Below are 26,032 nucleotides of genomic sequence, written 5' to 3'. Positions count from 1 at the left end.
AGTGGGGTAACAATTTTTTATTTATTTATTTATTCTTTGTCCAATATACAATACATATGAGAGAGAATATACATTAGGAATATATATATAAAGATAGGAAGTAAAAAGAAGGGAAGTGGATAGGAAGAGAATATATATAGAGGAGAGAATATATAAGATAAAAGAGGTAAGAAAAGAGAATTGGACAGGGGACGATAGGCACAACAGTGCACTTATATACGCCCCTTACTGGCCTCTGAGGAATCGGGAGAGGTCAATCGTGGAGAGTTTAATGGAGAAGTGTAGGGTCGTTGATGTAGCTGAGGTATGCTGAACCAAAAAACAATTGTTGAGTAACGCCTGTTTTTATGACTTTTTTTTGCACCAGTTGCAGGGCAAGTCACTGCAGTATTAAGTGAATCATGCAGTTATCAAATGAATATGGCTCCCCCACCCCATTGGCTTTTTTTGTCAGAAGTTAGCTGAGATGGCTGCAAATGCTAATCATATCACTCAAGGAGGTCTGTTACTAAATACCCAAATTTTGATCATATGACTATGGTGATGCTGCAACAATAGTGTGAGGATTGTATGTAAGTCATTTTTTTTCAGTGCTGTTGTAACTTTGAAAAATGGTTAAGCAAAAGGTTGTAAGTTGTGGACTATGATAGAATATATAGTTGCATATTACTGTTCACTTTTACCTTGGTAAACATTAAATTGTCCATAGATAATGTATCACATATAACTGGTTTTCATTTGAGGTAATATTCAGTTCAGATTATTTCTTGCTTCCACAAAACTTTGTGGTTTTTTGGTAGTTTACTACTGACTTTGTAATCTGTATCTCATTTTAAATATCCAAAGGCTTGTCAAAACACACTCTGAGTGCAACCTGCTATAGACATTAATCAAATGTCAGCAACAATGTTTTCCATTCTCCCTCCTAAATTTATGATTAAATTGATATTAATAAAAACATCGTTGCATAAAGATTTTGGATAATCACCTGGAAGCAATAGTATATTTAATATAGAGCAGTCTTCCTCAATCTCGATGTTAGACTTTATTTCCCATAACCCATCAATCGAAAGCTGAAATCCAAAACTAAATTAAATATACCCGCTAGAAGAGCAAAATGAATTAAAACAATAGACTTAAAGGAGCCAGGCTTCAAAAGTTACCCTTGCCACGGATAGATCATAAACTACATAGATAAGATAAAATGGCACCACGATGCAATGTATGAGAACCCGGCGAAAAGTCTGAATTGAGTCAAACCAATTGACAGCTATGAGGCTCCCGCTGTAGTTCTGACCACCGAATAGGCGGCGTTCGCGATATGCTCCGCCCATTCAATTCTTCTTGCTTTCCTCCCCCCGCTCCTCCCTCCTCTTCCTGTTTTCTGTCGTCTGGCGCAGGCGCGGTGCGGCCCTTTAAACGTGCGCAAGAAGTCCCAGCGATTACATTCCCTTGTTAGTTGTATCCCTCCGCCTCGGCCCTGAGGGACTTTTTATTTGCCTTCATTTGGCTTCTGAAGCCTCCATCGGTAATCAGCGGTCTTTGACAAGGCTTAGAAGTTGCCATCCTTGGATCGGGAAAACGCCTCTAAGGCCGGCGCAGTGACGTTTCCAAGAGGTCCCTTTGAATCTTAGGAGGCTGGCGGAGGGAGACGTTTTGTTGTTGATGGGCAAGCGGCTGTGGAGGATATTGAGAAAGTCCAAAATGGCGGCGGCTGCCAGGTCGAGAGGACCCGGCAGGCCCTGAATTTAGGGAGGGGAGAGAACCAGAGGGACTCCGGGCCTCGGAAAGCACCGGGAGAGGCCAGAGGAGGAGGAGGGGCAGAACTGAGCAACCGAGCGCCGGGGAGAAAAGCTCCGGCTGAGCGGCCTAGTTCCCCCCGCCCGTTAGGCCTGGTGCTCGAGCGAGGAGGAGGAGGGGCCGGGCATGGCCCCCTGAGGGGCCTCCCAGAGAGCCAAGGAGCCGGTGTGAAGGGGATGGAGTCCAGAGAGGAGCAGGTGGAGCCGAGCGAGGGGTCAGACCAAGGGGCCTGCGGGGAGAAGGGTCCCCTTGGGGACCAGGGTGACTGGGCGTCCCGTGGGGAGAAGGCGGGCGAGAGGGGCAGCCGGAGCTTGAGGGGGGAACGCGGCCTTTCAGGGGAGAGGGGAGAACATGGGGACTGGGGAGGGGAGCGCGGCTCCAGGATGGAGAAGATCGAACGGACTGTAAAGGGTGAGCGGGCTCCCCGAAGTGACAAGGCCGAGCAGGGCGACGGGGGGCCCCGGGCCGAGCGAACACTCCGGCCGTCTCGAGCGTCGGAGCAGGCGGAGCGCGGCTCGTGGGGCGCCGCCGAGCCGGGCGAGTGGATGGAGCGCGGCCCGTCCTGGGCTGGAGACCCCGACCCCCTCTTGCCTCCCGAGGACTTCCTGCCGCCGCCCGAGTGTCCTGTCTTTGAGCCCAGCTGGGCCGAGTTCAGCGACCCGCTGGGCTACATTGCCAAGATCCGACCCATCGCGGAAAAAAGTGGCATCTGCAAGATCCGCCCTCCCGCCGTAAGTACCGGCAAAAAAAGGCTGTTGGGTTTTTTTTTTAAGGAGAAACTGTCAAGTGGGCAAGCAGAAGCAGGATTTGGGGGTTAGTGCAAGTGATTCATGGGTGCTTAGAAACTGGTGGTGTTTGTCTGTCTTGCCTTTTTTCAAAGAGATGTCTCCTCCTCTGGTGACTATAATGAATTGGATGGAAGGAAATGTACTGGAGAGCTTGTGTACCAGGATGAGGGTTACGGACTTGAACCAGTGTCTTTAGATGGGAAAGAGTTCTTGCGAGTGTTTGTTACTGGAGACAGTCAGGGTATTGAGTGAATTGACTGATACAAATGCAGTGTTTCTGAGGAAGAATAAGGCTATTGTGATTGATGCCTTAAAAGAAATAACTGAACACAGGCCTGGTTCAACAACAAAATAGAGTGGGTGATAGAAGTTGCATGGCTGGCCCTGCTGACTAGAAATTCTGGTAGTTTGGTACATTTGAAGGGCACCAAGTTCAGGGAAAGATTGTTTTAAGTAATTAAAAAAGGTTGAATCATTTAGGTGCTTCCCATGATGTAGTAGGACAAGTTGAATGTAAGTATTGAAAGCAGTTGATGTGATGCAAAAATATAATGCGCTGCATAGTCAACCCTCAGATGTAGATTTGAATGCATTGTGGGAAATAGGGTGAAGCGTATTATACTACAAGGACTGGAATTGGAATTGTGTTTTGAACAGTCAAGTTCTATAGATTTCTGTATGAAAATTGCTGTATCTGTGATAATGGTGGTGCCTGTGTTGGCATGTAGCTGTTACCATTTTGAACAGTTTGCTCTTTCAGCAAGCTGGAAAACTTGTATGGATTGTGTCCCATTTTTGTTATTTTCCTCTATATCCTACAGCTAGGCCTTAGCTGCAGGCAAAAAGAAGAAAAGAAACCCCTCTATTCTAATGAAGTATAGCAGGAAAGAGGTTTTCCAAGTCTTTTCCTGCTGTATTTCTTAAGTCCATTTAATAATATTTTTGATTATTTCATAATAACAGGTCATCTAGTATGATTACCAGTTGCAGAGCCTTTGTCTAAGAAGGAACAAGAGAAAGACTAGGAAATATTTGAGGAAGTTGGTTTTCTTTTGTCCAGCTACAGTGTAGAAGATGCTGAAGCAGATCTCTTGCTCTCTGGTCCCAATTAAAAAAACCCACTTCTGCCAATTTTTTAAATCCTCATTGAGAAGTCATTGTGATATTTTTTAATTAGAGCAGCAAAATATTAGCATCTGCTTAGCCAATGCATATGGAGTGTTTAAACGAATCTTGCTTTTTTCTGTAGGTTGTAAATTATAGTTCAGGTTAATCTGCAGCTTTCAAATCAAACGTTTCTGTCACAATTCAATTGGAGGAGAACCTGTCTTGCTAGTGTGAGTCTTAAGCATTGTAATGCTAAAGTATTACCCTGTTAGCAATATTTCATTTTTCTCCTCTTCTCTTGAAAGTTCTAGGATGATTTGTTTAGCATTTCCTAATTTCTTTTGATTTGGATGATAAATTGACTTCATTGTGTCTAACAAAAGGAAATACAATTCTGTATAGTTGTGCTTTTGATATACTATTTAGACCATGTGAAAATGCTCTTAAGTTGAGAAGTCAAGACTTTCCCAACTTAATCACCCACTTTAGTACAAACTAATAAATATTTCATTAAAAATACAAGAAAAATATACTTTCATGAAGTTCACCAGGCTTAACTGTGATTCCAACTCCTAGAAATCAAAATTTTGCATTTGACTCCCTTCGGTAAAGTTTATTTTAAAATCATGTAGTATTTCTCACACATGGACAAATAACCTTTTCTTCAGTGGCCTTTCTCTGTCTTGCTGTTTCCAATAGTTCTTGATGAAAGTTACTCCATCTTTGAAGTAACTCCTTTGTATTACAACAGTAGATTTTGAATGTGTAGTGCTTTGGGATATAATATTTTAGATTATTTAAACTAGGGACATCAGAGTTATCCTTTCCTTTTTCTCAGGCTTCCTGTATATAAATAGTAAAGATGAACGTTTTGCAGTGCTTAGTACGCTGATGTTTTATTAGGTGTTCACTATGTTTCCTTCAAGTGTCAGTTTTACCTATGTAAGTCTCCGTCTCTCTTCAGTACTGAATATTGCATATAGTAGGTTTGCTTCATTCCAAAATTAAAGGCTTTCATTGTCTCAGATGTTTCTTGTGGTAGTTTGTATAATCAACTCTTGCACATATTCTGTTAACTGTGAAATTGAATTCTGATTTTCTAGGGCTGTTTTCAGACTAAGGATGAAAGGATTTTGGGTTTATTTCTTTTAAACATGGAGTGTATGTTTTAGAAAAAGTATTGGATCCCTTATTAATTGGTAAACAGACTTCAAAATGTTTGATGCTGGGATTATAATTTATATTGCCTTTCTGTTTCTTTCTCAGGACTGGCAACCTCCCTTTGCTGTGGAAGTTGACAACTTCCGGTTTACTCCACGGATACAGAGGCTCAATGAACTAGAGGTGACTCCTTTGCAGGGGACGTAATAAAATTATAATGCAATTCACATTTCTTTACATTTAACAGGATAATTTTTAAAAAATAAATCATTTTACAAGAGAAAATACTAGGAGCTACCAATAAATGTAAAAATATAGTGCTATATAATTTTAAAAAACAAAATACATTTGTTTTAATTAACTGTTGTCCAGCAGTTGTGATGGACTGCCATTGAAAGAATTGACTTCAAAAATTGTGTCAGGTTGCCTGTTTATACAAGCATAGACACATGGTTTTGTGATTTATTTCAAAATAGTCCTCAGGGTTGAAATGAGGGATCCTTGGTGTCCTCCAGCTTAGTTGTTTTCTTGCAGACATTTCATTACATAAACTAGGCAATATCATCAATTCTAGACACTCATCTAACACTGATGATGTTACCTAGCTTAGGTAATGAAACATTCTGTCCCGTCAGAGAAAATACTTCCATTGGGTCTCTTGAAATAAATAACATGTAGCTGTATAAGCACCTGTTACAGGAAATCTCCCAGGTCTCAAACCAATTCAGTGTGTGAATATATACTGTTTACAACTTCATTAAAATGTAGCATTGCTTGTATGAAGATATATTTGAAAGATGCATGGTTAAATGGGAAGCTGTTATATGTTATTGGCTTGAGAAAAAAGACTAACTTCAATTTATTCCATTACTAGGCACAGACCAGGGTAAAACTGAACTATTTAGACCAGATCGCAAAGTTCTGGGAGATTCAAGGTTCTGCACTGAAAATTCCCAATGTAGAGAGGCGTATCCTTGATTTGTACAGCTTGAGTAAAGTAAGTTATAATTACATTTTCCCCAAAAAGAATGTTATACAGAAAATTACATTTTTGTATTCAAGTTAATTACCAATACCAGCAGATTCAATGAAGATTCATCTGTGCCATTGATAGGTCTTGATCAATTGTTGTTCTTCGTTTGGTATTGGGGATAAGGAAAAACAAGTACCTAATTTAAATAGGTGATTGCAAGCTGTTTATTTGTAATTTTTCAATATTTTCCTGTATTTTTAGATTGTGATGGAGGAGGGTGGATATGAAGCCATTTGCAAGGATCGCCGGTGGGCACGGGTGGCTCAGCGACTTTCTTATCCATCAGGAAAGAATATTGGTTCCCTCCTTCGTTCCCACTATGAGCGTATTATCTATCCATATGAAATGTACCAGTCTGGTGCTAACTTGGTGGTGAGTATTGGGTCCCAGAGTATAAAGTTCTCCTGTAACTTAATTTCAAATTGCATTTCCTCCACAAATGTAGTACACGAGTACAAGAAAACACCTGTTTCTAAATAGACAATAGACATTGTTTCCTACCCTGAGAAGAAAATAGCTTGCTAGGGAAGATGGCAGGGGCTCATGCCTAGTCAGGAAAATCCTATCTAAACTGATCATGCTTTTGTTCTGACATGGGATAGTTGGGTTAGGCCCTTCCTTTTTAATCTCTAGTGATGAGCAACAGGAGTAATGAAAAGCTTTACTCAGTCTTAATGCTATTCCTTTCTCCCAACAGTGCAATACTCACCCATTTGATAATGAAGAGAAAGACAAAGAGTATAAGCCTCATAGCATCCCGTTGCGCCAGTCAGTGCAGCCTTCCAAGTTCAACAGCTATGGGCGGCGGGCCAAGCGACTGCAGCAGGAGGTGAGTGTCTCACACACCTTCAACCCTAATTACAACTTTGTTTTCGGTTGGACCAGTTCATAATTCTGAGGGCAATTGTACACACCCCGAGCTCTGACTCAATGGAAAGCATTATTTTTCCTCAGGTTTGGGATGGAACAACTTAAATGTCAAAGGAGTCTCATCCTATTAGGATGTTTATTATTGGCTACATGTGTGCAACCCCTGGACCCTCCCCCAAGAGTATATTATACCCCCCCTCCACATTTTTAGTATCTGCTTTCCTGGAATCTATTTTGGTTCCCCCCAATTGTGATTTTAAATGCAATAGGAGAGTTTTTAAACATATACGGTATAATCATTTAAAATATATTTAATGTAATTTGTTCCATGGTTTAGTATGATCCGCCTCCTCCCTGAAATTATCTAAAGATATTTGCATAGTATTCATTTTTTCTGTCATGGTGACCTGGGGGTTAAGTTCAAATGGTGTATCTCTCCAAACCATTTTTCATCAGTGTTAGATGAGTGTCTAGTTCAAAAATGTTTTTACAATTAAAAAGATAAAAACTAATATGAACTAAAAAAATGAATAAAAAGAAAAAATAGAAAGTGCAGAGACAAAAAAAGAAAAATAGAAAAATGTATTAAAGAGATGAATAGATAAATGGCTACCCTCTTTATAACAATAAGTATAAACAATTTTGGTAACTTATTACCACCTCTTAAAATATAACAATGGTTTCTTCCATATTTTTTATCAGTAAAACAAATATTTAAAACCATATCTATTTTAACCTTAATCAGATAACCAACTTTATATTCTTTTCTGCTAACAATCTTGATAGTCAGTTCTAATTTCCTAGAACTTGATTTCTTCTCATTTTTTCTTTGTCCTTTCTCATAATTTAATTTTCAGAACTTTAACAAAACCTTCTTTTGTGAGTTCAACATTAAAAAAAGTCATCCATGTTGCCTTTTTGGTTTGTTAAGACAACTGGTCAGTTTCATTTGTATAGTTGGTGTAGCATCTCCTTCCACATTATTGCTTTAGCTCATCATTTTAAAATCTATTTTCAAATTAGTGTCCTGTCCACTAAAACATGTTCCCCTTCCACAACATATTTTAAACAAAGTCTGTCTATAGAGGCCATACATTCTTAAAATGAACTTCTGGATCCTTTGTTCACAAGTATCTTCCAATACATCCAGTGTTACTTTATTTTGCTCCATTCCATATTAATAAGTTATATTTAAGTGCCTTTTTCCCTTTAATTGTAAATTTTAGTTCTCCTGGGTTTCCTCTAGTATTTAGCCTTCAAAATTGTATCTTATCATATTTTTTAAAATATTCACGATAACAGTAACTATGTGAACTTAGTGTCCTTTCAAAGGCGCCAACCCTGAGTTGAGCAAGATGGCTATCCCCATATCTTCTAAACTCACCAGAGCCTGCTGTCATGCAGTTGGAAGGAGAAGCTATGTGAGCAATTCAAAGTCTCTTCTTCAGTTTGCCATTTCTTCCCTGGATGTCCACCACTCCAAATCTATAACGTTGTCAAATCTATAACGTCGTCATTATTGAATGGAAGGATTGATCTCTTCATTGTTTTGTTAAAAAGGCATTTAAAACCAGTATCTTTCAATAGGTTTTTAATTGTTGAAGAATTAATACACACAGTCAGTGTTTCTAGTTTTATATCACACTCAGTGATATAAACAATGAATAAATATAAAGCCATATTAAATGTAAATCAAAACTAGATTTGTTGCATGTGGTGGCTGGTATTTCACTTCAAGATCAAATTGATCTTCACAAACCTAATACCATGGTGGGCGAAAGCCTAGAATACATAAAGGTTTTTTTGTTTTGTTTTGCATAATGGATGCTGTTTCCCCTTTTTTACTTGTATTTATGGTTTAACAATTTAGTTGTAAGCCTTTTTTATTAGTTGCTATTCATCATGTAAGAGCTTATGGCTATGTCTGTATTTTTTTTAAGAAAAAAAGCACAACTATTTTGTATCAGTTTAAGGAAACCTTGAATCTTGTAACTATATGGGTAAAAGTTTTTGATTAAATTCAAGGATGCAGACATAGGCATTCAAAGGTCAGATAAAGATACAGTGCTGCATTTTGTTTTTTCCAAACAGTTAGTAAGTGGTTTTCCAAGGTTTAGTAGAACATCAAGCTAGGAATGTTGAACTGGAGTTTAGTCTCCACATGCATTTGCAGTAAAAGACTAAATGAGGGAGAGATAATTCTATTTTCCAAATTAGGAAAAAAGTATGGTATGTATTTCATATGCACATCCTCACCATAAAATCTGAAACTTAACTGTACCCGATTCCATCATTCTATACCCCAAGTCATGAAAGTGAATTAGAATCCCAGTCATTTCTACAAAAGCTTTTACTGAAAAGCTGACCAAACTGTATATTAAGTATCTGATTAATTTATGTTAAAGGGGGCAAAGGCAATATGCAAAGTTATTCTTTGTTCCTGAATTCCCTCATGCTTCTATTCTTCCTCTCTAAAATAGGAAATAAAATGTCATTGTGTTTTCTCTCCTTGCCTTTAAAATGTTGAATATTTCCTAAACCCCATGCATTCTTGTAGTTATTGTAATGTTTCCATTTGTTAGCTCTCTTGTTGTAAAACACCATAATCCTTATATTTATAACCCTTATAATAATAATAATTATTAATGACATTTATATGCCATTTGATTCTTAGCAACTCTAGGCTCTTGAGGGGAAATGCCACCCAGCTTCTTCACTATGCTCTAATAATGATTTTCTCTTGATGCTCTTTCTACTATGCCTAGAGCCTTGTTGATCCCCACACCACACACATTTTGTCGCCCTCTTGCAGGAATCCGACTCATACACTGAACCTGCGAGTTCCCCAGCTCTGTTACCCGAGCAAGCACATCAAGCATGGGTACTGTTCCTGTTCTGTCCACCTCTGCTGCCTCTCTTTCACTCCATTCATTTGTCCTGTTTCGTGGCTAGAAGTCCTCAAACTCTGCCCAGGAAAAGATGTGGCTTTAATGTCTCAATGTGTGCACTGTTTTATTACAGTGTGCCATGCATTCTGGGACAGTTTCACCTTGAGGCTTGCTCCGAAACAAGATGACATTTCTGTCATAGGTGTTCAGTCGTGATCTCAGCAGTGTCTGTCACTTACCAGTTGCCTTTCTGAAATCAGTTCTCCTTTCTCCGGGACTCAATTTATTCTTGGTTCTTTTTCTTCCCGCTGCTGCTGCTGCTTTCTGAGAATCTTTGGAACACGATTTTAAAATTCATGGCTTCATATTGTCATTCTGTCCTAACTGTATCTTTCTTGCAGCCAGAGCCAACAGAGGAAGACATTGAGAAGAACCCCGAATTGAAGAAGCTGCAGATTTATGGCGCTGGTCCTAAAATGCTGGGATTGGGGCTTGTGGCCAAGGACAAGAACATGCGCAAGAAAGGTGGGAATGGAGGGCTAGCCCCACTATTAGGGAGCCAAAGGAGAAGTTTATTCTCTTGGTTCTAAGTTTATGTCTTCTTAATATAGACAAGGAGATGCCTGAGTGCCCCCCAACAGTGATAGTAAAAGAGGAAGCTCCTGTTTCAGAGGTGAAGCTGGAACCCACTTTACCCCGAGGCTATGCAAGTATGAAAGAAGAGTTGAGGCACAGTCCAGAACCTTGCACCAAGATGACCATGCGCCTCCGTCGCAATCACAACACTCAGTTTGTAAGTGTTCACTTCAGTTAAGTTCTGCTCCATCTCTCTGTTCTTGGTAAAAAATTGTTTTGCCTCCACCTCCTCCCATCATTATCAGTAATATAGTTTGGCCAATGAAAATTATTAGTTGGTAATTGTGAGCTCTATGATAACATCCATAGCCTTCTGCCCCTTTAAAAAAATGCATAAAAGGAAATAATAGTTCTGTTGAATTTTTGCTTGTTGTCCTCCTTTGAAGTTGTCATTGCCTGGATAAAGAAACTTTGGGTATATTTAAAACCCATGTAGAGAGTCATTAGGAGTCAATACTTACAGGTACCTCGCAAAAATATTGAACAAAACAATCCGTATTTGCTTTTATGTGTAAAAATAGCATTTCTTATACGTATTTGTTCCACTTTTAGATTGAATCTTACGTTTGTCGGATATGTACACGGGGAGATGAGGATGACAAGCTGTTGTTATGTGATGGCTGTGATGACAACTATCACATCTTCTGCCTCTTGCCTCCTTTACCGGAGATTCCTAAAGGTGTCTGGAGATGTCCCAAATGTGTCATGGCGGTAAGGAAGCTTTATTTGCCCTTTATTATAGTACGGGTAGGCAAAAATAATTCCTTACTTGTGAATCTTCTCTCACATTTCCCCTGGTTTTTGTCCTTCCCCAGGAGTGTAAGCGTCCCCCAGAGGCTTTTGGCTTTGAGCAGGCCACTCGGGAATACACCCTGCAGAGCTTTGGGGAGATGGCAGATTCTTTCAAGGCTGACTACTTCAACATGCCAGTCCATGTGAGTTCTGCTTCTTTGGCTGTGAGCACAGACAAAGTACCAAACCTGGTTTTATTTATTGTGTCAATAATCCATTTTTCCTCCAGAGACTCTCAAGGTACAGTATTTACGCACAACAGTCTCTTCATTTTATGTAACCATGTGAGGTGGGTGGGCTGACTGAAAGTGATAAATCAGTTTTGATTAAGTGTGCACTGGAATCTGGATCTTTTTTAGTTCTTAATCTCCGCCGTTCATCCTATTCTTGGCAATTTCATCATACGTGCTTCTGGTATCCTGTAACTGAGGATATAGAGTACCCGTGGTCCTGACTGCCTCCTCTATTTCCTTCCACAGATGGTGCCAACAGAGCTTGTGGAAAAGGAGTTCTGGCGCTTGGTGAATAGCATTGAGGAAGATGTGACTGTGGAATATGGCGCTGACATTCATTCCAAAGAATTTGGAAGTGGTTTCCCCATCAATGATGGCAAAAGGCACCTCTCCCCAGAGGAAGAGGTAGGTCCCCTTTGTAAGGCAGAGGTCTCCCTTTCCCCATCTTTGGAGCTTCTTGCTCTGCTCCCTCAAGGCTGACCGATTGTGATCGGCCCCACCTTCTTTCCTAACCTTTGCCTTGCCTTGCAGGAGTATGCAGCCAGCGGCTGGAACCTCAACGTGATGCCAGTGCTGAAGCAGTCGGTGCTATGCCACATCAATGCTGATATTTCAGGCATGAAGGTACCATGGCTCTACGTGGGCATGGTGTTTTCTGCTTTCTGCTGGCACATCGAGGATCACTGGAGTTACTCTATTAACTACCTCCACTGGTGAGACTTCAGGAGGGAGGGAAACAAACCTTCCATCCAGAGCAGCTTTCTGATAGTGAAGTATCGGTAGTCCTCGACTTACAACAGTTTATTTAGTGACCAAAGTTACGACAGCACAGGAAAAAGTGAGTTAGAATAGATTTTCATACTTAACGACCCTTGCAGCATCCCCGCAATGATCAGAATTCAAATTCTTGACAAATGGCTCATATTTATGACAGTTGCCATATGCCGGGGTCATGTGATCCCCTTTTGCGACCATCTGACAAGCAAAGTCAATGGGGAAGCCAGGTTCTCTTACTTACTTACTTACTCATTCATTATTTAGATTTCTAAGCTGTCCTCCGTAGATTCAAGGCGGCTTACAAAGCTTAACAGTCACGTTACTAAATTAATAACTGTAGTGATTCACTTAACGGAAGAAGAGTCATAAAACGGGGCAAAGTTCATTTAGCAACTGTCTTGCTTCACAACAGAAATTATGGGCTCAATCTTGGCTGTAAGTCGAGGACTACCTGTTGCAAGAATTGAAATAGCAGACCAGTTCTTATTAAAATAGTTATACTTCAAAACTGCAATGATTGTTTATTTCTATAAGAGAAGAATTGAAATAGAAGACTAATGAAGGAAAGTTTGTGTTTAATGACATTTTGTATAATAAATTGCCCCCTTTTCATTAAAGGGGGCTGTAATTGAACTCTATTAAACGAAAAGTGTTCAGAAAGAATCATCCCATTATTTTCCTATGATTGTGTTGGTTTTTCTCTCCCTTTGTTGGACAGTATTCTCTGACAAGCTTCTTTTTCTAGGGGTGAGCCTAAGACTTGGTATGGGGTCCCATCGTTTGCGGCTGAACATCTGGAAGATGTTATGAAGAAACTGACCCCAGAGCTTTTTGAGAGCCAGCCAGACCTGTTGCACCAGTTGGTGACACTCATGAACCCTAATACACTTATGGCTCATGGCGTTCCGGTGAGTCCCCTTTACATATTTTTTCTTCTCTACGTATAGTCCCTGCTCTCATGATTTCTCTTCTCTTGCATCGGCAGGTCGTCCGGACCAATCAGTGTGCTGGAGAGTTTGTAATTACCTTCCCTAGAGCTTATCACAGTGGCTTCAATCAGGGCTACAACTTTGCTGAAGCAGTTAACTTTTGCACTGCTGACTGGGTAAGTTTATAACCAGCAGGAATTTCTCGTGTTTGCTTGCATATTTTTTTAAAAGGCCATACTAGTAAAACAGAAGAGGAGTTGGGATGGGAGAATCAGGTTTGCAATTCATAGTTCCCAGCTATAATAATAGTGCATGGGAAATTCCAAAATTCTTCATATACTTCTAGATTTTCTCTCTTCCCCCCCCCCCCCCCCGCCTCATATTCAGTTGCCAGCTGGTCGCCGGTGCATTGAGCACTATAGGCGCCTTCGCCGTTACTGTGTATTCTCTCATGAGGAGCTTATCTGCAAAATGGCTGCTTGCCCTGAAAAGTTGGACTTGAACTTGGCTGCTGCTGTACACAAGGAGATGTTTATCTTGGTCCAGGAGGAGCGTAAATTGCGAAAGGCTCTCCTTGACAAGGTGGGTTGAGATGGCAAGTGAATACTGTCCGAAGCCAGGATTAGTTGCAGATGATCAAGCCACTCATCGATTTTCTCTGCTGCCCCAGGGAATCTCTGAAGCAGAGCGAGAGGCCTTTGAGTTGCTTCCAGATGATGAGCGCCAATGTGACAAATGCAAGACAACCTGTTTTCTGTCAGCGCTGGCTTGCAATGATTGCCCAAATTGTCTTGTCTGCCTTTACCACATCAATGACCTCTGCAAGTGCCCGAGTAGCAGGCAGTACCTCAGGTGAGTAGAAACTTGGGCTATTCCACGAATGAGTCATCTTAAGTTAAAATATAGTATAGTCACTTATTGGGTTAGATTTATATGACTACCTTTCACAAAATGGTACTTAGGGTGACTTACAAGTTGTAGGAGCATAAAAATGGAATTGGAAAATACCATACCATACCATATCATAAGCATAGAACGGAAAGAACTACAATTTGAATAACCAAACAATGGAATTAAATGAGATCAACCAGCACAAATCTCATGTAGGATCTCTGGAGAGGCTCGTTCTGAGTGGAGTTCATCTGAACCATGAGGGGGAGCATATTACAGAATAGGCACTGCAATAGAGAACATCTACCTGCTGGTTCTATCAGGAGATACTGCTTCACAAGGGATCTGAATCTGCTGGATCTCATGGACCAAGCAAAGATAACTGGGTCCCACAAATAACCCATTCCTAGGCAATGAAGGTTTCATCGGAGATAACCTGTACCCTCAATTTTGCTCAGCTCATGATAGCAAGACAATGCAGCTTACAAACTTTTGATGTACTAAGGCAGTGGCCCCAAATCTTTTGAGCACTAGGGACCAGTTCCGTGGAGAGAAGTTTTTCCAATGACCAGAGGAGCTGTGACTTTGTATATTGCCTGCATCCAATGGATGGGGCTTTGCTTGTTTGCATGGCCTAGTTTCTGGCATGCTGCAGCCCGGCGTCAATCCATGGTCCAGGGGACCCCTGTACTAAGGTGTGCCATACCCTATTTACACAGGTGCACTTTCAGCCATTTGCAGATTCCAGGTGATTTCAAGGACAGCCTCGTGTAGAATGCAGTACAGTAACTCAAATATGAGTAGCCAAGGGCATGAATTAAGCAAGCCTCCCATTCCAGAAATGGGTGCAATTGATGTGTTAGAGGATTTATGCAAAAATCCTCCAGCCATGTCTACCACCTCAGCAGGAGTTGAGGATCCAAGAGGCCGACACATTGTGCAGCAGTAGTGCTTTTTTGAAGGAGCGTAACCCTATCCCGGACAAGAGGTAAAGAATCCCAAAGGTCGGGACTGCAAAACTCAACAGCAGCAACAGCATTTTGCTTGGTTAAATTGAAAACTTATTTTCCCATTTCAGACCCCAACAAACTTCATCCACTGAGAAAGAACCTCAGTGGCATCAGCCTAGAAGGGAGCTGTAACTGAGCATTATTAGCATATTGATAACTTTTAACCTATAAGCATGATCTTCCTTGTATGTTATGTCTCCCATCCCCAATAAAATTCTGAGGCAGTTTTAAGTCTTCAGCCATTGAGACCATGGCTAGACTCAGAGACCCTGAGCCTACAGGAGTCTCCTTTATTCATAATTCATAATGGGCCTCCTTATGTTAGTCCAGAATAATTTGGCAAGGACTGTTCTAATGGCTCTTTCATATGTGTTTATTTGAGAAATCAATTGATGTAGTCCTCACATACAACCCCAAGTGAGCCCAAAATTTCTATTGCTAAGTGAGACAGTTGTGAGTTTTGCCCTAGTTTACAGCGTTTTTTGCCATAATTTTTAAATGAATCATTGTGGTTAAGTTAGGGCACACGGTGGTTAAGTAAATCTGGCTTCCCCACTGACTTCAGTGGTTAGAAGGGGATCACATGATCCCAGGACACTGCAACAATCAGAAATATGAATCAATTGCCAAGTTTCTGAATTTTGGTCACATGATCATTGGGATGGTAGTAAGTGTGAAAAATGGTCACGTATCTTATTTTGGTGCCATTATAACTTTAAATGGTCATTCAATGAACTGTGGTATACCTGTATAGTTTAATATAATATGAACACAAGCTAATGTTGTAAAAAGCCATTGTTTATGGGACTATCTGAAGTACATTTACCGCTTTTCTGTTCTAAATGTCCTTCCTTGTTTAGGTATCGGTATACTCTGGATGAACTCCCGGCCATGTTACATAAATTGAAGGTCCGAGCTGAATGCTTTGACACATGGGCCAACAAAGTTCGCATTGCTTTGGAAGTGGAAGATGGACGCAAAAGAAGTAGGTGGTCCCACCTACACGCTCCTTGATTCTGGGGTCTTTTAAGAAGCCAATCCCTGAGGTCTTAGTAGAGGAAACGCATATATGCTTTCAAGGCCCTATGTAATTGCTATCACATTTGTTCAAGCATGTTGTGAGGAGAACTTGAATCCTTATTGGATTGTAAATTTTGGGGAATGGGACTGGAGATGGCAGTATTAAGTTCTAGAAAGGGGCTTCCGGGTGAAAGGGAGTCTAGAATAGGAGGAATAATGAAATAACCAAGGGCCAGAAGACTGTCACTGATAAAACTCAAGAAGCCTCACTTTTTCTGGGAGTTGAGAGTGGCTAGCAAAGCTGGACCAAACCAATGGGTCTGGATGCTACAATGTTCTGTGCTTTTTACAGCCTTGGAGGAGCTGCGTGCCCTGGAATCGGAGGCACGTGAGAGGAACTTCCCTGAGAATGAACTTCTTCATCGGCTCAAAACCTGTCTGAGTGAAGCGGAGAAGTGTGTCTCAGAGGCCCTGGGTCTGATAAGTATCCAAGAAACAGAGTGAGTGCGGACAGTTGGTTTCAAGTAGAATTGTATGGATAAGAGCAAGATGCCATATAGAATCCTTTCACTCCATTTAAATCATCCCGTGAAGCCTTTTGCCCCCCTTTTAAAGTACCTTTCTTGCTTCAGTTTTCTGGTAAATAATTATACTGTTCAGGAAGTCTTTTCTCATGTGTAATGGCATTCTCTTTATCTGTTTGGTATTTTTATGTCAAGCTGTTTTTGAGATTTATTTTATGGAATTATAATGAAACATGTTCTGCTTTTTTCCTCACTTACTTACAGAGAGTCATCAGTCCACATGACAGTAGAGGAATTACGTGCCTTCCTAGAGCAAATGACAAACTTGCCCTGTGTCATGCACCAGATAAAAGAGGTCCAGGTGAGCAACAGAGAGTTGTAATATGATTATTGATAATCACAATAAAGGGAGGAATTGGTAATGTGTCTGGGTGGCACGCTGGTTGCACAAGTGGGTTGGTTGTGATTGCCATGTGTCATTTTCCAGGACGTGTTGGAGAAGGTGGAAGCTTTCCAGATGGAAGTCCAAGAGGCCCTACAGGATCTTTCAGGCAATTCCCCAGAGTTGCACAAACTGCTGGCACAAGGAACACGCTTAGGGGTTGAGGTGCCAGAGATGGAGCTGCTGGAGAGGCAGGTGCAGCAAGCAGTCTGGCTGGAGGAGGTCAAGCAGACTCTGCGTTCACCCCAGGATAAGGTTACGCTATCTGTCATGCGAGCACTCATCACCTCTGGCTGTGGAGTTGCCCCTAGTCCTGCTGTGGATAAGGCGATGGCTGAGTTGCAGGAGTTGCTCACTATTGCTCAGCGTTGGGAGGAAAAAGCGCAAATGTGCCTGGAGGCCAGGTAAGATTAAATCGTGGGGAGTCTGTGGCTCCTACAGGAGGGCTTGTACCAATTTAGCCAGGCGTCGCTTTGTAGAGATGCCTGTGACAATTTATTTGACATCCCTGCCCATCCCTAATTTCTTGCAGGCAGAAGCATTCGCCTGCTACGCTGGAGGCCATCATCAAGGAGGCAGAGAACATCCCGGTGCACTTACCCAATATCCTGTCGCTCAAGGAGGCCCTGTCTAAAGCACAGGCTTGGATTGCTGATGTGGAGGAGATCCAGGTGGGCTGTAGCCCTGGGCTGGGGGCAGTGGAACCTGAGCTTGTTGCTTCAACTCCAGAGTACTCTAGTCTATGCTGTGTCTTCTCCCCAGAATGGAGACCATTATCCCTGCCTGGATGACCTGGAGGGCCTTGTGGCTGTGGGTAGAGATTTGCCAGTGCACTTGGAGGAATTGCATCACTTGGAAGTACAAGTAGCTACTGCACATTCCTGGCGGGAAAAGGCCTCCAAGACCTTTCTCAAAAAGAACTCCTGTTACACGTTGCTTGAGGTTAGGGGGGGTGCTTTTTGAATTGCTAATGATGGGGATTTAAAGCTTCACCTCAGAGGCAAACCCCCCCCCCCTTCATTCTTCAATGTCTTTCTGTCAGGTGCTGTGCCCGTGTGCTGATGCTGACTCCGATAGCGTCAAACGCACTAAATGGCAGCGAGAGAAGGAGCCAGGCCTCTACAATTCTGACACAGAGAGACTGGGCCTCTCAGCACAGGACCTCAGGGACCCCGGCTCTGTGGTGAGTAGCTAGGCTTAGGAAACATGGGGGTGTTGCTGTGACTAATACAGCGCAGGGTGTGTTTTGTTATTTTGGGCCATTCTAGCTTAGCTGGATTGGTCGTCGCGAGACAAAATGCTTTTAACCTGATAAAACAGTCAAGCTGTAGGTACTGGTGGGGGCAGAATTTAGCAAAAAAAAAAAATGCAAGAACTACGTATTTGTAAAGGATTTAAAGGATTGAGGCGAAACTACATACAGAGGAGAGATTGGTCTAGGAGAATCACACAGATGAAAGAATTGGGAGATGAGGTTACAGATCTCACTGATTGCTAATGGTTTGTTTGCAGTTATGTATTTTACTCAATGACACACAGCTCGCAATACACCAAATCATACATACATACATACATACATACATACATACATACATACATACAAAAAATGAACCAGAGGAAAAAGTAATGTATGCTTTGTTGGGTCAAAAGGGCCCAGAGAATCATAACCACTCATCTTATGCCGGCAGATCTTGGTCTTCAAAGAAGGTGAACAGAAGGAGAAAGCAGGGATCCTACGTCTACGCCAGTCAAATACCCAGAAGCCTGTGCCATCCATGAATAGCCCTTCTGGGATCCAGTACTGTGTCTGTTCCCAGCCTCCCAGCCTTGCTATGTTGCAGTGTGAACTGTGTCAGGATTGGTTCCACACCACCTGTGCAGCTTGGCCTCGCCTGGGCAATCCCCGGCCTTCTCCGGCATGGTGGGAATGGGAAGCGAAATTCCTGTGTCCTCTATGCCAGAGGTCCCGCCGGCCCCGCCTGGAGACAATCCTGGCTTTGCTGGTGGCTCTGCAGAAACTTCCTGTCCGGCTGCCCGAGGGAGAAGCCCTCCAATGCTTGACGGAGCGTGCCATCATGTGGCAGGACCGCGCTCGCCAGCTCCTAGGCTCCTCCGATGTAGTTTCTGCCTTGGGACGTTTAGCTGAGCTACGGCAGCGACTGCTTGGGGACTCGGCCAAGGACGCAGGTGCACTCAAAGAGAGCAGCTGCAACGAACAAACAAAGGTGAGTGGAGGAGGAGAGATGAGCTTTCTTCTGGCCTGGCTAGTCCTCTCCAAAGGGAAGGGGAGGCACGCACCAGGTTGGCCGCACATGTTTCCTGAGGATAGAACTGAGGCAGGGCCTTGCAGTGTGAACCCCCTTTGCAGAAGTTGGTCTGTCTGCCAGGTTTGGCTTTTTTTGAAAAAATACCGAAAGAACCCAAGAAATTTGAAGCCACCACTCATTTCTTTTACAAAAGCCTTTATTGTAGAGGAAACCAGGTAAGGAGGAGACTTCTCTCACCCACTCCTGCATTGTGCTTGTAATAGGAAACATTGTATCTGTACTTTAAAGTCAAATAATTGGTTGAGTTATTTCATTTGATTTCTATACAGGTAGTCCTTGACTTGACAACAGTTCATTTAGTGACCATTCAAAGTTACAATGGCACTGAAAAAAAGTGCCTTATGACCATTGGAACGTCCTCCATGATCACGTGATCAAAAGCCAGATGCTGGGCAACTGACTCATGACAGTTGCAGTGTCCTGGGGTTCTGTGATCACCTTTTGCAAACGTTGGACAAGCAAAGTCAGATTCACTTAATAACCGTATTACTAACTTAACAGCTGCAGTGATTCACTTAACAAATGTTGCAAGAAAGGTCATAAAAAGGGGCAAAACTCAATTGTCTCACTCAATTGTGGTTGTAAGTTTAAGACTACTTCTAACTGCCCGTCTCAACAAGTTAGATGAGCTCATAAATCCAATAAACATACACTAGCCCCCACAGATGCACAGTCTTGGCAATTATTCTGGCAATTATTCGTCCATTCATAATAGAAATTGCTATTGGCAAGATTTCTCACAATCCAGCACTTCCTACTTCTCAGACCAATTCTCCTCTCTCTCTGGGGCTTGTAGGCATCTTGATTTCTCCTCCCCCCTTAAAAAAGAAAGCTCCTTGCCTGCTAGTTTCTCAGAGCCCAGTTTACTTGGTTCTGCTTTCTTTTAAACACTCTTGACTTTCCCCCCCTTAGTCTACATTTCATATTCTTAAGCACCAGGACATTTTTCTTGCCTCCTCTCTGTTCAATTATTTTGTTAGATTTATATCTCATCTCTTCCATGTATTATTATTATTATTACTATTACTATTATTATTATTTATTATTATTATTAATTAGATTTGTATGCCGCCCCTCTCCGCAGACTTGGGGCGGCTCACAACAACAATAAAACAATGTACAACAAATCTAATAATTTAAAAATCACTAAAAACCCCTTATTAAAAAGCAAAAACACGTACACAAACATACCATGCATAAACTGTATAGGCCCGAGGGAAATGTCTCAATTCCCCCATGCCTGACGGCAGAGGTGGGTTTTAAGGAGTTTACGAAAGGCAAGGAGGATGGGGGCAGTTCTAATCTCCAGGGGGAGCTGGTTCCAGAGGGTCGGGGCCGCCACAGAGAAGGCTCTTCCCCTGGGTCCTGCCAAACGACATTGTTTAGTCGATGGGACCTGGAGAAGGCCAACTCTGTGGGACCTAACTGGTCGCTGGGATTTGTGCGGCAGAAGGCGGTCCTGGAAATATTCTGGTCCGATGCCATGAAGGGCTTTATAGGTCATAACCAACATTTTGAATTGTGACCGGAAACTGATCAGCAACCAATGCAGACTGCAGAGTGTTGGTGTGACATGGGCATATGTAGGGAATCCCATGATTGCTCTCGCAGCTGCATTCTGCACGATCTGAAGTTTCCGAACACTTTTCAAAGGTAGCCACATGTAGAGAGCATTACAGTAGTCGAACCTCGAGGTGATGAGGGCATGAGTGACTGTGAGCAGTGAGTCCCGGTCTAGATAGGGCCGCAACTGGTGCACCAGACGAACCTGGGCAAACGCCCCCCTCGCCACACCTGAAAGATGTTTATCTAATGTGAGCTGTGGATCGAGGAGGACGCCCAAGTTGCGGACGCTCTCTGAGGGGGGTCAATAATTCCCCCCCCCGGGTTATGGACGGACAGATGGAATTGTCCCTGGGAGGCAGAACCCACAGCCACTCCGTCTTATCAGGATTGAGTTTGAGTCTGTTGACACCCATCCAGACCCCAACAGCCTCAAGTGGCACATCACTTCCACTGCTTGTATGCACAAGACCTTTGTAATACTGTTTTTTATTTGCTCTCCATCACAGCAATCCTGTGAGGTAGGTAGGTGCCTGGCATAGTCTTCCAGGAATTTCTATGGCTAAGGGTGAACTACATCCTGAAATTCTCTAGTCTAGCCTGCATTACCCTGGCTCTCTTTTATCGTAATTTCGTAATCCCCAAACCTTTCTGTAGATTCACCGACTTTTGTACTCTGAATCATTTCCCAAGGTTATACAAAGTCTTGTGACTACAGTATTTCAGAGTTTTAGGTTTTTTTCCTCCTTGAAGTCTGGCTGCTTACTGATTTCATTTCTGAAGGAGCCAAATATTTCTTGTCGTCGTAGCAGCTCAACCAATCTGTCTTGGAGATGTTGCTGCCATTAATGGTAGTGCAGTAAAATGTTTTTGTTATTCTGCATTAAGAAAACCACATTTATTTTGACAAGAACTCTTGTCCCCACCATTAGCTAAAGAGCCAGCATGTCCTGATGGGTGTGATGTGGAAATTGCATTTGTGGCTCAAAAATCTTCTTTCCTCCCACCTTCCCCCCTCAGATTTCCTTAGAGAACGGAGATGCCACAACTCCAGAGAAGAACAGCTCCTGTGCCTCAGGTACTAGTCTAGTAGAATCCTAAGTCTTTAAGTTAAGCAACTACTGGCCAGTTTTCTTTGCTTTCTTGAAAATACTGAGAGTTGAAATATGGACTTGGGTACTGTTTTTCTATCCTATCCCATCACTCTGGGTTGACACTTGTCTAACAGTATCTTATCCTGTGGAAAGATGATTCCCTGTTCTGTGATTTAAACAAAAATAAGGAGCTTGGGCTGTTCCTTTACCCCAAGTTACCTTTGTGCTTCTCTTGGCAGACCTGGAGATGCTTTGTTCTTACCTGCCCCAGCTGCAAGGCCCTGTCCTAGAGCTGGAAGATGCCGTCCGTCTACCTTTGGAAGAGCTGCTAATGGAAGGGGATCTTCTTGAAGTGACGCTAGACGAGAGCCAGAGCATTTGGCGCTTGCTACGGGCTGCTTGCGCTCCTCAGCTTCACAAATTCCAGCAGCTACTGGATGTGAGTCTTAGCAAATACTGTGAGCTGTTCTAGTTTGTCTGTGTTTCCATGCCTTCTTTGCGAAGGTGTGATGGCTGCCTCTAATAAAAAGGCTAGTAGAGCATTTTTAGCCACAAAATTTAGCCACTTTTGCTAGTATCTCAGGAGCCGAGTCAGATTTTTAGATTCTGTGGAAGTTGGTTATAACACAGGAAAGGTATATATGTGTGCTGCTTTACAATGAAACAGTGGCAGTCAACTACAGAAATGAAAATGTGTTTTTTCCCTTCCTGTGTGATGGCTTTATAGTAAGAGACAGAGGTACAAGCCAGGAAATCTAAATGCAGATTTTTTTACATCACTTACACAATGCTGAAATCATTGGATTGAAAAGTTATATTATCTTGGTTGAAAGTCTGTTGAGAGATACAAGATGAAAAAGGATGATTCCTATGCTAACAGCTAATGTGAAACAACTCATTTCTTAGGGATATTTAATTTATTACATTAAATTTATTAAATTTATAGGCTGCCCAACTCCTGTTGGGAGTTGGGCAGTCTTAGGGATCTTGCTCAGGTGCATCATTTTTCAAAACTTGGAATTTTTAAAGTTTCCCCAACACGTTTTTTAGTAATTGCAGCAGTTGTTATTTTTTGAATGTCAAAGAAAAACACAATTGCAGCATTCCAGCCCTTTGCTTTTTCTAGTCCTCAACGTACCACCTTTTGTTTTACTTAAACGTTCAAAGTTACAGTCGCCCTGGAAAGAGTGGCTTATGGCTGTTTTTTCTACTTATGACCATTGCAGCATGCCCGTGACTGTATGATGAAATTTACGTGATCAACTTTCAGACACTGGGCAACTCACATGTATTTAGGACTGTTGGAATGTCCCGGGCTCATGTGATCACCTTTTGCGACCTTCTGACAAGCAAAGTCAGTGGGGAAACCAGATTCACTTAACAACCGGATTACTAATTTTAACAGCTGCCGTGATTCATTTAACAACTGTGGCAAAAAAAGATCATAAAATGGAACGAAACTCACTTAACAACTGTCTTGCTTAGCAGCAGAATGTTTGGGTTCAATTGTGGTTGTTAGTTGAGGACTACTTTATTCCTCATCAAGTATTTTTTTAGTAGCTATGATCTGTGTCTGTATGTTCACAGATTTTGTTGTTTTAGAGGGGAATACTAAAGCCTTCAGTAAATGAGGATGGAAAATTGAAAGATGGGAAATGAGCAAAGGTTCTTCTGGTTATAGAAGCTTTCTTTTTTTCAGCATTTTGTGATGGGTGGGGGTTGCATCTTCAGTATACTTCTCCTATTCAAGAACTGCAACTATAATGGCCAGAAATATGTAATTACTACAGAAAAAAACCCCTCCTGAGTATGTAATTATACCCTTTAGCCACATTATTGTGTTTATGAAATACAACCACATGATCTCACACACATACACACACACCAAGGCTGGGCCTAGTTTTCAGTCCCTGAGTTCTTACCCTTTTCCAGCTGGAGCAAGTGGAGCGGCGTGTCACCCGTGGGCGAGGCCGAGACTCGGAGCGACGGCGGAAACGCAAGACAGAGCGTGGTGATTGCCCAGCCCTGACTAAGGAGGAATTAGAGCCAAAGAAGATCCGGGCGGCAGACCCAGCGCTGTCCCAAGGTGGCGCTTCCCCTGCAGCAGACACAGACTGCAGCCACAATGGAGTTGGAGTAAGTGAAGGGTTGCCACTAAGATGCCTAGGGGTGTCTACAGGGCAGGCAGGGCTTTTTGACATGGGCTGACTAGTTCCTAACATGCAACCATTGTCTTCCATAGCAGTTGTGACGGCTAGAAGATGCCTGGATTTCTCCTTCCTGGACTCTACTGCACTGTAAGGGACTCTGGCAGCCCCAGGTCACTCGGTTGGCTTGACTAGCACTCTGCATGGGGAGGCACCCTGCCCTCGAAGTTGCGGCTGCATCTTCCCCCACCCCCCCAGGACTTGGCACTGGCCCTGCATCAGACTATTTTTCAGATGATGTAATATTTTATTTTCCCTTCTTTTGTATTGTCGATACTGCGGAAAGGGGAGGCATTGCAGGGGTCACCAACAAGCAGGGCCCGCATTCTCTTTGGCAGAAGCGACCGAGGGCGCCACCGTGTTGCTGTAAGGACCGAAGCCTTGCAGAGATCCAGCACGGGTGGTAGAAGGTGCTGGGACAATGCCCAGCTCCGGGCTTCAGGCAGTGAAAGGAGTTGGGGCCTCTCCTGAGAGGAGTGTCCTCCTTTTTCTACCAGCATTCCCTGGATACCGCAGGGATAGCACCTCCTGTTGCACAGAGGGGCAGCTCTCCCTAGACACCCCTGTCCTCCTCCTGGTACCTTTTGGGTTTTATAGGAATCGTGGTAACCACTTTATTCTCCAGGGCGGTGGAAAAGGCAAGGAATATTTTAGTTCCACTCCAGCCACTACTCCACCCTCATCGTCCCACCCCCAAATCATGGGCCCCATACTGCCTCAGGCTCCGACACTAAAAACCTTTGGTCTTTCTCTTTTTAGTGTTTTCCTTTATTTTCTCCAGCAGAGAAGGGTGGGATGTTGGGGGTAGGGAGGGGTGTGTTATTTTATTGTATTATGATTTTTTTTATTATTAAACTTTGGAGGTTAACAAATTTACTTGGATCTTGGGGTAAAGGCGACCTGGTCAGTTAAGAGTTGCTGGTGGCAGTTGTGAGCATGCCCAGTTTCACAACATATTGTCGTACTGTAGCTTGTTTTCTAATTTCCTACTATGTAGGAGCATGAGCATAGAGTAATGAGAAGCCCTGAGTATCTATTTCCTTGTTTCAAACCTGAATTTTTGTATCATGGTTCTCACTGAGGTGTAGTGGGAAACGGCCCTTTCACCTTACTAATAGTTGTTGTAGATAATTCTGTTTTGTTTCTCCAATTGTTAGACACACATAATTAGAGAATTGCAATTTTTACAAAATTTTTACAAAAAGCTATTAGGAATAAATCTTTCAAACCCGTGAAAAGTAATAAAATTTCCTGAAATATTTCAGAAACAAACAAAAAGCCATCCAGAGAAGTAGTAGGTGAGGACAAAAAAGTAGAAATATGATAAGGCAAGTAAGTAGGACATGAATTCTGTCAGTTTTCATTCTAGACGAATTTAAGAATCCTTTTTGGAGAGTGCACCTTTAAAGATATGCTAAGCAGAGCTGATCAGAGGGCTCATGATAATTAAAAGAGAAACTGTTAATACCAACTGGGCTACATATTATTTAACCACAATTTCTTAATTTTAATATAAAAGTTTGAGCTAAAATGTATGACTTATAAAAAGTGGCATTTTCTGTATATTTGTAGAAAGCATTATTATACTAAAGGTAGTTGAATACACCTTGGGTAAGCCGAGGAAGAACTAGCATGGATTCTGTGAGAGAAAAATCTTAGAATTCTGTGTCTCGAATGTGAAATTAGTGATCCTCAAAAGATCATTGTGTATTTGAAATTTTCAGATGCTTTTCGGATGCAAAAATTTCATACCAAAGCTTATGTTGAATGAGAAGGTATATCTTCCCATGCCTCAATATTTATCTATGACAAAATGCAAGTCATGACACCCAAATACTTCGTTAAATTTAAGAAACGAGGCATAGCAGAAATAAATAGGGAATAGCCAAATTGACCCCTGGGTTTAGATTATGCAATCCCAACCAGCCTGGAAGAGAGGT

At 42.2% G+C, this 26,032-nt stretch overlaps 1 protein-coding gene across 3 annotated transcripts; it reads left to right on the top strand.

Annotated features, from left to right (window-relative positions):
- The first annotated feature begins 1,489 nt into the window (after nt 1–1,489).
- On the top strand, nt 1,490–24,964 carry KDM5C (lysine demethylase 5C). Of its 3 annotated transcripts, none has more exons than XM_070741316.1 (28): nt 1,490–2,531; nt 4,962–5,039; nt 5,731–5,853; nt 6,091–6,261; nt 6,587–6,718; nt 9,572–9,640; nt 10,049–10,172; nt 10,259–10,440; nt 10,836–10,994; nt 11,099–11,218; nt 11,555–11,713; nt 11,840–12,021; nt 12,831–12,993; nt 13,071–13,190; nt 13,402–13,596; nt 13,685–13,866; nt 15,776–15,900; nt 16,288–16,435; nt 16,724–16,820; nt 16,947–17,305; nt 17,434–17,572; nt 17,664–17,843; nt 17,944–18,084; nt 18,590–19,126; nt 21,812–21,869; nt 22,125–22,324; nt 23,818–24,021; nt 24,128–24,964. In XM_070741316.1, exons 1-28 carry the CDS (start codon nt 1,977–1,979, stop codon nt 24,134–24,136), a joined length of 4,911 nt encoding a protein of 1,636 aa, XP_070597417.1. In that variant the 5' UTR covers nt 1,490–1,976; the 3' UTR covers nt 24,137–24,964. The 3 variants fall into 3 exon arrangements, with proteins under 3 accessions (XP_070597417.1, XP_070597418.1, XP_070597419.1); XM_070741317.1 differs by having other exon boundaries at nt 1,672–2,531; nt 24,131–24,964; XM_070741318.1 differs by lacking the exon at nt 9,572–9,640 and having other exon boundaries at nt 1,674–2,531.
- The last annotated feature ends 1,068 nt before the right edge of the window (nt 24,965–26,032 follow it).

The sequence above is a fragment of the Erythrolamprus reginae genome, chromosome 2 (genome assembly GCF_031021105.1).
Source record: "Erythrolamprus reginae isolate rEryReg1 chromosome 2, rEryReg1.hap1, whole genome shotgun sequence".
NCBI lineage: Eukaryota > Metazoa > Chordata > Lepidosauria > Squamata > Dipsadidae > Erythrolamprus > Erythrolamprus reginae.
The sequence above is the reverse complement of the archived record's forward strand: the minus strand, read 5'-3'. Positions and strand labels throughout refer to the sequence as shown.

Excerpts from the sequence above, each read along its gene's own strand:
- KDM5C (XM_070741316.1), top strand. The coding sequence starts at position 1,977 with ATGGAGTCCAGAGAGGAGCAGGTGGAGCCGAGCGAGGGGTCAGACCAA. Across the intron at positions 11,714-11,839 it reads ACCTCTCCCCAGAGGAAGAG|GAGTATGCAGCCAGCGGCTG; the intron begins GTAGGTCCCCTT and ends CTTGCCTTGCAG. Across the intron at positions 17,844-17,943 it reads CCTGTTACACGTTGCTTGAG|GTGCTGTGCCCGTGTGCTGA; the intron begins GTTAGGGGGGGT and ends TCTTTCTGTCAG.